The 12,356-nt window shown below is 34.3% G+C and overlaps 1 protein-coding gene across 2 annotated transcripts in view; it reads right to left on the bottom strand.

The window, feature by feature from the left end:
- LOC131037854 (dynamin-related protein 3A) overlaps nucleotides 1–3,201 on the bottom strand; it is a 70,009-nt gene extending 66,808 nt beyond the window's left edge. Inside the window, exons 1-2 of one of the 2 annotated variants that reach the window (XM_057970087.2) lie at nucleotides 2,939–3,201; nucleotides 1,910–2,410 (exon numbers count right to left, since the gene is read on the bottom strand). In XM_057970087.2, the coding sequence (XP_057826070.1) occupies nucleotides 1,910–2,308 (399 nt within the window). In that variant the 5' untranslated portion in view covers nucleotides 2,309–2,410; nucleotides 2,939–3,201. The remainder of the gene's footprint in view (nucleotides 1–1,909; nucleotides 2,411–2,938) is intronic. The other variant, XM_057970086.2, reaches the window with a different exon arrangement.
- Nucleotides 3,202–12,356: the final 9,155 nt, after the last annotated feature.

The following is a 12,356-nucleotide window of genomic DNA, read 5'->3' as shown; positions in this document are numbered from 1 at the left end:
CATTCATGGGAGCTATCTCAAAAGAACAGATGCATAATGTTTTCAAAATAGAGGACTCGTGCCTTTTGCAAATGGTGGTTTTACTTCTTGGAAAGGAGTTCATAGATTCAGAGTTCAGATACCAAACCAATGTCGACTTGGCCTCAATGTTCTTTGCTTGGGGGCTAGAGCTTGGCTCGAAGGAAGACATCAAGTGGGTTATGCGAGAATGTGAGAAAGAAGAGTGGAAGCATAGAATGGACCTCTTAATGGCCATGGCCAAGCCAGGAAGGATTTGTGACTACTAATGGCGAATGGGTGCATTCTACTAAGTTTATTCCACCACTCCGACCATTCTTTTTGTGGATCGTGGATATGGACTGGGAAACACGACGTGAGGAGGCACAAAGGAGATGGGATTATATTAAGGATTACTTGAGAAGCAAGGAGCAAATGCCACAAGCTACAGGCCCAAAGGAGACAAAGAGAGCTACTAAGTAGATTGTTTTCAAGGAGGAGTATTACTGGCTCGCCCACGGCAGGGCAAAAGCACAAATTCAAGATCAATAATTTCTTTGTTTTATGTTTGAAATGTAGCAAGATAGACCAATCTAGGATAGATCTTTTTGATATGCAGACTTCTTTATGTTTGGGGTTTGGTCAATGTTTTATGGCTTTAGGCAGTAGAGGATTATGAATAGTTCGATAGTAAGTAGAATTTTGTGAGAATTTCTTGAAGATCCATGGATTTGGCCACTGATAGGAGAATCATTTAATGAATTTTGTGTGGTATTTCTACATGGACTGTGGGTTTAGCCATTGATGGGAGACCCGTTTATGCAATATTTTTTAGCATAAATATATATTAAATATTTACCGATCAAAAAAGAATATAATGCAATTCTCAATTTAAGTTGGAATTATTGTTTTACCAAACATAGGCAATGTTCTATAAAGAGACATTACGTGACATTTGAAGCAACTGCCCATAATTAGTCTATCTTTAGATTCCAAATGCAAACAGTGCTACAGTATCTTCATTATACAATGGGTACTATTACCAAAAAAACTATAATGAATGATGTGGAAAAAAAATTGACATCTCTCAAAACAACCCTGAATTTAACCATATTATAGCACCCTGTTTCAGTTTTGCAAAAGCTTACTTTTATCATTTTTATGTTGATCATTTCTCCACTACAGCCATGTCCATCAACCCCAAGCATTGCCTTTACAACATCTCCTCATATCATTTATCCTGATAGAAGTAAAGCTTTTACAAATCTCAACTACTGATCTTCATCAACATATTTATTTTACAGATAATAGTGTAAGTCATCTACATGCAATAACATAGCGTTGGATACTTGATATTAATCTAATAAAGTTAAAGATCGTATTGCAGAAAAAGAACACCTTATCTCCATGCTTGTATTTCTGTCATTAAGAAACAACTGAAGTGCACCCTGTTTTGAGACGTTTGTTTTTCAAATTGGCATTTCATTCTACAAAATTTATCAAAAGAATGAGACATTTACAAATACTCCATCTATTAGAATGGATGATCGAATCTCTTCCAAATAAGTCAAAACCAGAGTTCACCTTAAAGGGTACAAACATTCTGAAAAATATATTTATAAAAGACACAAACTAAAAAGTTAATGGATATAGCTGTTTAGAGAAAGAGGCTTGAAGAAAAAAATCCATACCAACATGCAAATGTCTACCAATGTAACTGTTCAAAGAAACAACAGTTAAATTGTTTAATTAAAAAGCTAATATCGGATATAACTTGTCTCGTTGTAAACATGCTGACTCTTTTAAATTTAAATTTCAAAGTTTTGCAAAGTATGAATTATAGCCAGAATCCAAAGCATTACTAATAAAATCTCAATTCCATTCAAATTACAGCATGGAAAATGCACAGCACCTGGATCTCCTTACGAATTGCTGAGAAATCAGTGAAGCGCTTGCCTGGGAGGTGCAAGAATTCACCCCATTCAGAAATTTCAGATCCATCTGTCCTCCGTGGAGTTTGAACAAGCTGCAGCACTAGAGGTCTCCTCGTGCAAATGTCTGAACCTCTGGGAAGAAAATCCCTCCCGACAAGGGCTTCCAAAACACTGGATTTCCCACTACTCTGACTGCCTACAACAGCAACCTGAGGCAAATCGATTGTTGAAGAGCTGCCCAGTTGAGCAAATATATCTTGCAGTTTGTTTACAACTGGGATAACAGATTGCCCTAATGAATAAAAGCTGTTTGCACTGGCATTTGGATTTATAGGAGAAGAAGGCATGTCCTCAGGTGACAGTATTTCATCAGCCATTTCAAATATTCTTCAGGCCTACCAAAAATAAAATCAACCCCACCAAAAAAATGCACCTCTCTCAATTATAGTGCAACAAGGCCGAGTGAAGAAGTACAGAACCTGAAATAGCAAATTCCACTGTAAATGTATTAAACCCCAAATTGCAATACAAAATCTAAAACAGAATTGAACCCTATATAATTTGATCTACTGGCACAAATCGAACCCTATACAATAGTATACACTGAAAACGAATTGAACCTTAGATAATTTTACCCACCAAAACCATTTCAAAACTAAATAAGTTACCACCTACTGAACTTTATTCACAACTACCAAATACATGAATAAAATCCCCTATGAATAGAACGTTGATGACAAATAACTGTAAAAAGTGGTATAATCTCTCTAGTGATGTAACTGCAAAACAAAGTAGTGTAAAAACCCTAAAGACTGCTATTATTTATCAGACCTGCCAAATCAAACTGAAGAACCGCTTAAAAGAACGCATTCACGAAAAATCAATTCCGATCAGCTCAAATCTAAACCCCAGGTAATAATATCCTTCCAGCCAAATAAAACCTCAAAAATAAGAACGTTGATTGTTCTTTCAAAAAAAAAAAGCGGTTAAATCTAGCGATGAAGAACCTGGATAAATTTAGGGAATGCCGAACTGAAAGAGGATTTCACAGTTTAAAAGTTCTCTTCCTGGTAAACAATCTTGCCAAGAAAATGTGGTTAATTCTGCTCTTTGAAAGTTCTCTTCCTGTTAAACAATCTTGAAATCATCCCGTTACGTTGAGAATTAAAAAGCGAATAAAGCGTGTGTCGTAAAGTATTTTTATTATTTGCTCGTTTTGCTAATTTATTGCGTGTTATTTTGAAATGTAAGGAGGTCCCGAGCTGATTCGAATAGGTCTTCTTTTCCTGACTTTTTCCCAGTAATGTTGGAGACGGAGGATTTTCGTTTTTCTAATGGTCAAATTGCACAATTTAAATTGTATTGATTGGAATGAAAAATAGTAATTTCCAGCATTTAAAAAATAAAATAAAAATTGAACATTAAACCAAATGCTTTTTTATATGTTTATTTCGTGTTTTAAATATTATTATTGGTTTGGTTTAAGTTTATAAATGTATGAGGGATTTTATTATCAATTTTTTTTATTAGTAATGAATCAATGAAATGTCAAATCATATATGAAGTGTATTTAAAGTTTAATTCTAAATGGAATGAACATTTTGAATCTAGCATACATCTAGCATTCGGATGACTAGAGGAACATCTCTAGAGTATGAATTTATATTAGTGTTACATGATATTATGATCACTGCATTATTGCTTTTTGTTCTGAATGTTTGTTTGGATTTATAAAGTTATTTTGAGGGTGTAACCAAAAACATGACACTCATAATTTGTCAAACTCCTCAAAGATTTTTGTAAACATTGTTCATCTTTAGATTTTTGTAAACATTGTTCATCTTTGTTGAATTTCAAATATCATTATAGACAAATGAAATAAGTTGTAGATTATGCAGATTTACCAAATAATTTCCACAAGTCATAGGTTCACATTCACATGGAGGTTCAAGCCCACACTAACACACATGGCAATCAAGTTCATGCATAGTTATCTAAACCCGAATAAAGTATATTTAGATTTCTAGTTAGTGGTAGAGCACAAAATTATTGAAACTTAGTAAATGCATTTATGACACCTGGACAAAGACTTATGCAACAAAATCAAAGCTAAGTACTCATGCCATTGATATGTCATTCATTAACTCTAGTTAAGTTCAAAAGTATGAAAGTGAACTATATCATATCTACAGTCGTGGATCAAAACCACACATTTCTAATATTTAAATTCAAAACATTTACTACCTTTTTCACACTACCCATTATGAGTCAACTAAAATGTGAATTATGCAAAATGGAGTACTAAGGTTGTGCATTTAAAGACTAATCCTAAATAGAATGAATCACCCTAGTACACATCCAACATCAATAAGAACTTGAGAAATATTTGTAGAATTTATATCAACATCACATCATCATATTATCATTTTATTATCGGTTATTGATCTCAATTCCCACTTAGAGTCATAAAACTAGTCTATTAGGGCTATAACTAAGGAGAATATGGACCTCAAAACTCAATGAGCTCATTTAAGGTGTTTATAAACATCACCTATCCATATTGAATTCAAATATTAGACAATAAGGCAAAACAAAACATAAAGTATGATTACTTACCAAATCATCTCTCTAACATATATGTTCAAACTTGCATGTAAGTTCAAATCTATGCACATGGACATCAAGTTTGTACATGTGGATTTAAATCCAAATAAATTATATTTGGATTCCTAGGTTTGATATAGCACAAAGTTTTGGAACCTTAGTGAGTGCATTTTTACACCTAGATAAAGACTTATGCAATGAAACTAGAGCTAAGTACTCTAAAAATTAATATATTTAATTTCCATAATCATTTGAACATTCAATTTTTACAATATATGAACATTTAATATTTGTGAGTTTCAAGTATTAGTTCCATCTAATGTAATCTAGGTAGATTTAGTTACTATTTAATTACATGTATTTAATTGGCCATACAGATCATATTACGTAGAGATATTTTTTCCTCTACATTTTAGGAAACTTAGCATTCCTATGCAACCTAGGGCTTTACCTTATAGTTATTTCATCATCATTAGGGTTTTTGCATTACATCCTTTTTATCTTATTTAGGATTTAGATCTATCCTTATTTACATCTATTTATCATATCTTAAGTGGATTTTATGATAAATAGTAGTTTATCTATTTGATTGTACCTCCTACTCTTGGATATTGTATTATAATATATATGTATGCATGTATTTTTATTTATTTTTTACATGTTCTTGTATTTTGTAGCTTCTAATTCCTCAAACCTTGATGCACTCATGACTTTTATGCCATAGATAATGTTGTATTCTCAATTGAAGTTTTACTTATCACGTACTTCTTATTTGCTCCCTTGTTGGGTTAGTTATTGGTTATCCTTTGATTTTAGCTTCATTCATCTCACTTGTCTATGACCTTCGTGTTGATCTTATTTCTCTTATTACTTGTGATAGTGACAAGTGCCCACTTGGTGAGGTTTTACCTTATGAAGATGTTGAATTTTAGGTGAAGGATATCAATATATCAAGTACAATATTTACCTACTAATGACATTTTGTTAGTCCCTCCATTAGACAATACTTTATATTTGACTTTATGATAACACTTGATTATAACTGCTAATAGCATACTTATATTTAAAAATCTATGTAAAATACACTTAGAGATATCAATTAGAAGATAATTGTTAAAATACATTAAACTTATTTATATGAATTATGTGATCAATTATATAAATACATTGCCATTTGACACAAAAAAATATGTCAATTCAAATATTATATCTTTTAGAGGATATTGTGCTATATAATGAAGACATGGGATGCAAGTTTAGGGACATCAAATGATGTGGGTATACAACTATATGCACAAGGTTATGGCTTTTTAGATATAAATCAGCATACCAAAAGATCTAGTCACATGGCTCATAAGTGTGTTGTCCTTGGTCCTACATTTGGATTTCTTGGTGACTACGATACCAATAGAATGCATCTCCAAAATAAAGCCATATTAAGATTTCCATGTGACAGATGATCTTCCCAAAAATTATGAGATGGTATTAGAATTTCCTATAATTAATTCCATGCAAGTTTTGTGATTTGCCAACAAAGAAAAATGAATACTCGATTTTTGCTAAAAGAATAATTACTCAACATTTGTATATGATTGATTTTGCAATGAAAAATATGTCATGTCAAATATCTGACACATATTTACATATTTGTAACGGTATTATATTCAACTATAATATTTTAAATTGTAAAATGCAAGAGAACAATACTATATGAATAAATTGTCTAGTGCCATGAAAAAGATTTCTTACAAATAATTAGAATGACCCAAATGTTAAAAAAAATAGTGTTTAGCTCCTCAATCATTTGTTCCTCGTAACCTTTCAATTTTATTATGCACTTGACTCATGATTTCAAAATTTGAAAAAGAAAAGACACGCCACAAAGAGACTTCATGAGTCTTCCTACAGTGTATAATTAAATAACACCAAAGTTTGGCCATGTTTAAAATTAATCATATGTATTAAAATTAAAATAAAAAATATTACTATGGACCTGACCATAACAATTTGTGGTAGAAAAAAGACATGTTTGCTTTGTGACGGGACTGAAGAAATTCAAGGGAAACATTTATTGAATAATAACCAAATTTCATTCAACAAAATGTCATTTAGAACACAATAAAACATTTTATATAAATGTGTAAAAAAAATGTCATTGCATGTATTCAAAGCAAACAAATAATATCAATGGCATAGATTTTTTTTTCTCTTTCTCCTTGGACATAAAACACTGTAAAATCATAATTGCTAATAAAAGATTAACTAAACGGAATATTAAAAAAAAATGTAATTGTTCAAGAGGTATAAAGGATGTAAAAAATCATTGTATTCCTAGGAAACCTTTGCATCATTCAATGCAAATCTAGGGTTTAGTAGATAACTTTGTGAGAGCCTACATGCATTGCTATAGAGTTGGCAGCTCTCTTTGTTACATCTTAATAGTGTAATTTCTCCATAATTCAATGGAAAGGGAGACACATGGACTATTCAACCTTTTTCAATTAATGTATTGAGTTGTTTCTTAGCTGGACAATTCATGTCATAAGCTTTAGGCAATATTTCCACCATTAGTTGCTATTTTTATATGCTTGAATTTGGAGAATTTAATGTATTTATCTTGCACATTGTGCAGTTGGGAATGTTGAAATCATGTAATTTTTTTTCTTATTAAGGGTAAAAGATATATCAATGGCATGAATTAAATAAAATGGGTTTTCATGATTTGTCATTTCATATATCTTAAATACATCTAGTGAAAATGTAGATCATAAGAATTCTTATGAGTTGAAGACTCTGCAAAAAAACAACTAAAAAGAAGATATTTGAAGGAAGGGAAGACCATGCCATTGGAATGTATACCCAAAAAGAAAATTGTTAGCATAAAGCACAAGGACCTTAAATAAATAAGACCCACAAATGGAGAAACATTATCAAAGCTTAACGGAGATGCACGTCACCACAAAGATTGTAGCTCTCTTTGTTACAAGAGATATACATAATGCAAATTTGTGTACATCCCTAGGAAATCTCTATATAGTTCAATGCAAATCTACGTCTAGCAAATAGCCTGTGCGAAAGTGATGTAGAGGACTCCCCTAGCACAACAAAAACACATGCTCTTTTACACTATATGTCTTGGCATCACCCAAGAACAACAACTTCCAACTAAATAAACTTCACAACAACAAGAGAGAATCAATTTGAAATATGATATTTCACCGATGAATTGAGATTGAGATGATACAAAATGTACAAGCACCTCGAATGTATAATGAAGGTGTGATGAGGTATGAGCAACAGCTAACAAATACCTAAACCAAAAAATCAAATGCACTAAATGTTACCAAATATTAGAAACTAATAAAAAATAGTATCACAAAATTGCACCCTTATGTAAATTCACGCATATCTAGGCCCCATTTTAGCATTCCTAGACTTACATGCTCGACATGCTTGATCCAGATTAATTCAACATTTGTTTTCGACCTCGTTTAGGAACTCAAGTCCCAATTTAGGACCATCTTGGAGGGAGAAAGGTTCCTAGAGCGCCCCACTCCCAAGAACAACAGGGTGCCTCGCTCCCCATAAACTGATCCCAAATTTCGTTCACACAATGGTCAGCTTGATTTAGCAAAAAATATTTTTGTGTGTCAGCCTTCTCCATATTTTATACCCCAAAATGCTTGGGAGAGGTATATAAGCAAGGTATCCTCCCTCATTTTGCTATTTATCAACTACAAGGACAAAACTCTCCCTCAATTCCATTTCAATAGTAAGAGATAAAGCATCAAGGCGTTGAAGACTAGGAGTTTGTGGCATATCTATACACTTGTGATGGCCTCCATGATCTTCTCTTTCTAAGTCAATTACAAGTCAACATCAAGAATCTTTATGATAATTTCAACACAAAGAAGGCTTATGAAGGCATAAACATTTCACTTTCAATTCTAGCCTCTACTGCCTAACATCATGCTTTCAATTAAATTTCAATTCAATTCAATTTCAAGGTTATTTCCAAAAGTAGGATTTGACTCAAGCAAACCCCTTTATACCAACATTTCCTCTCTTTTTTATGTTCATTAATAGGTGATGGAGCTATGGAAATAGGTGTAGAGTCATTAGACAGAGATCTACAGTCTGCAATTCATCGAAGCTGAAATTAGTGGGAGTGAGTTGAACTGTGCGACTGAGTTTTGGGAGTGGGCCAAGTTGGGTAGCTGAGTCCTTGCACTTTTGCCTCAAATTTGGACTGCAAGTTAGTTACAGTCTATACTTCTACATACCTTTTTAGAATTGGGTTTTGAGCTTGTTTTCTTCATGTACATGCAAAAAACTATCATTTTAGCTTACTTGCTCCTAATTCATTCATTCTTCCTTACAATTACATTTCACATTTCAACTCAATACTGAAGGAGCACCGCATCCACTTTGCGCTTGAGTCATCTTGAGCCTAGTGCATCATTCTCTTTTTAAATATAATCAAAGATTGAAATAGGCCTAGTTTCCTAGTTTGCAAGCATTAAGCTAGTGAACCCTGTTTCCCAACATTACATTTTGGTGAAATCGACTTCTTTCATCCTTACTTTTGATTTGGATGTCTATATCTAATTTGTTTTACATTTTATGCATTTAAAGATTCTATTTTTTTCATTCTATGCAAATTTTAAATGGTCAATTTGATAAAAAATTGTATTGTTTAGACATTTCCTTGGTGTATAAGTTTTATGACCTTAAGCCCTACATCTATATCCTTGTAAAAATAAGTTATAGACTCGTGGATTCCCTAAAAGATGTAGATCCTGAGTTAATTAACATTTTCCATGGGAACTTGAGTGAAATCTATATACCTCCAAATGAAATACGTAATATTGTTGGCAATCACTCTTCCCTTACTTCTCATGATTAGGATGACTCCTTGACACGAGTGTCTCCTACCCAAGTAGTAAAGCTTGTTCATGATTTACAAAATCTTGAACATTGGATGGGTCAAGAACACTTGGATGGTGAGTTCATCCTCTTGATTGAAGGGTGAGGAGGATGGTTCAAAATGATGAACATGGTGTGAATTTATTGCGTGGTTTATCTCATATTATGAATGATAATCTTATGTCCATGAAAATTTTTACCGAGGTTCTTCACTTTTCTACTCCTAATAATGTGGAAATTCCTATTTCTATTCCAACATCATTGTTTAATGTGCCTACTTATACTCCACCTGTCATGGCTCTATCTATACAAAATGCCAATCCTACACATGTTAGTCTTGGAGGAATCCCTATCATACCCCCTTCCATGAGTGTTCCATGTCCTTCACAAACATCTCCTATGCCTACTCATCACCATGTCTCGTTTTCATATTTCAATGCTCCATCCATTTCACATACCATTCCACACCCTCCATTATCCAACACATCCAATACCAACCTACCCAATGAAGCATCTATTTATCGTCTTGCCCAAACTGTGTCCTCCTTGGAATCACAAATGGCTTCTATGACCCAATCCAGGTTCAATATTCCTACATATGATGTTGCAAGCCCATTTTCCTTTGATGTGATTTGTACCATTACCCCTATGGATATTGAAATTCATCAATTAAAGGTGTACAATAGAAAAGGTGATCCCTTGACTCATGTGAAAACATTTTGCACCTTGTGTAGTGACTTCTCAAATGATCGTAGATTGATTACTAAATTATTTGCTAGGACATTTTCAAGATAAGGCCTTACAATGTTTTTGTTCTTTACCTCCTTATTCTAATTATTATATTCAAAAATTGGCTGAGTGCTTTCATTCAACAATTTCAAATAACATTGGTCCTCAATTTTTTTTGACTAATTTAATTAATTGTAAACAAGGTGTTAAGGAAAGAGTGACTAATTTCATTGGTAGATTTAAACATTTTCATGCTCAAATATCTTATCCTATGCCTTATATGGATGTTCAAAGAATTTTCATTTGTAATTTGCAAAAAGACATTAGAGATAAGTTATTATTTTCCGGGTTTACCTCTTTCACCCAATTGTGTGTAGTGCTCCATAATTATTAGCGTCAAGTGAGACAATTTGAGGCATCCACTTCTAGGCTTTAGTTTATAAGAATAATGTCGTTCAACAAGCTTTCCCAAAGTTACCAAAAACCAAACAAAGGATTCATTAAGATCAATAAATCCTTAAATAATATTGATGCACAAGTGGCAACTGCAACATGAGGTGTGGCTCCTTTGTCATCCATTTTTAAATTAACATGTAATTTTACACCTCTTTCTGAATATTTGCATAATGTTATGTTGCAATTGATTAATGCTAATATTTTGAAACTTTGTCCCATTAAGCCACATGACCCTTCTGAACCATTTTTTTTTTTGACTAAAAGGGTAAAAACTTTATTGAAAATCAGACACAAGCATTACAAAGAGAACCAGAGCCCCGAGGCCCCAGAGAAGAACTACCAACCCCGCCACAGATCAACAAGCCTCAAAACCATCCATGTCCTCCATGAAAATCTTTTGCAATTCCTGACAGTAATCCCCAGAGAGATGCTCCCAACCTTCAACTTCCCAATCACTATCATGTTCTGAGGCCCACTTGGCCAAACAGTCAACCACTCCATTCCACTCTCGAGGAATATGGATGAAGGATACCTGCTCCAATAAAGAGATAAGTTGGAGAATCTGCTAAACAATCCCTGCCAACTACCACTGAATCCCACTCACATTCTGCTCAAACAACAAGTTAACAACAATTTGTGAATTCGATTCACAAATCACCTTCCTACAACCCAATGCCAAAGCCCGCTCAAGTGCATAAAGAATCACAAAACCCTCCATAAAATTATTAGATTGCCACCCTTTATGCACCAAAAAGAAGAAAACAACCTCCCCCCTGCTATTCCTGCCAACACCACCTACTCCAACAGGGCCTGGGTTACCCCTAGATGAGCCATCAGTGTTAATCTTGATAAACTCATCCTGAGGGGGTATCCACCTTCCCACACTTTGTACCTTCTTTGTAGCTCGCCTACCTCTCCTGACACAAGCAAAGGCAGGAGACAACTCCTGCAAGCCAAGCCTACTCACAATATCTACCTCATCTCTACCCAGTGGGAAATTCACCTCACATTTAGCTTCCACTGTCTCCTGAATCATAGCAGTGATCCTATTCCAAACTTGTTGAACAAACAGTTTAGTCTCACGAAAGATCCTCATGTTCCTTTCAAGCCAGATCCACCACAGAATGAAGAATAAGTGTGAGGAATCTTCCTCTCCATAACCACACAAAACACAAATAGAAGGCCCCAATAATCCCTGCTTGCGGATATTGTCCTAAGTTAGGCATCTATTCCAAGCCAAAGTCCAAGCAAAGCAGTTACACTTCGACCAAGAAGCATTATTCCACACTTGTTTCCACCAGTTCACTTCTCTTCCCTCGAGTCTTTGGCTCAACAATTCCCAGTAACCACTAGCCACAGAAAAAAAATGCCCTTAGGATTTGGAGACCAAGCAAGCCCATCCCTACCCTTAAGGGAGCTACAGTGTCTATTTGCCAAAATGCCCTACAACTCAGCACACTCTTCCTCCATCCCAACAACCGGCCATTCATTAGGAGTCTTCCACTGCTCCAAATACAGCCAACCGCACCTATAGACAGCCTTGAAGTCACTCACCCTTGACCATCCCGCTTCCAAAAACCTCTGGCCCAGGTTTCCAAGGTTAGGAAACTGATCAAGGATGGGAGGGTATCCATCCCAAGAGTCATTCCAGAAAAGGACCTCTTCCCCCCTTCTGCAAATCCAAAAAAGCCCTACCTTAATGAGAGAAGC

Source organism: Cryptomeria japonica, chromosome 5, assembly GCF_030272615.1.
Source record: "Cryptomeria japonica chromosome 5, Sugi_1.0, whole genome shotgun sequence".
Taxonomy (NCBI): Eukaryota; Viridiplantae; Streptophyta; class Pinopsida; order Cupressales; family Cupressaceae; genus Cryptomeria; species Cryptomeria japonica.
Note: the sequence above shows the minus strand (reverse complement) of the source record. Positions and strands in the feature narration are given on the sequence as shown.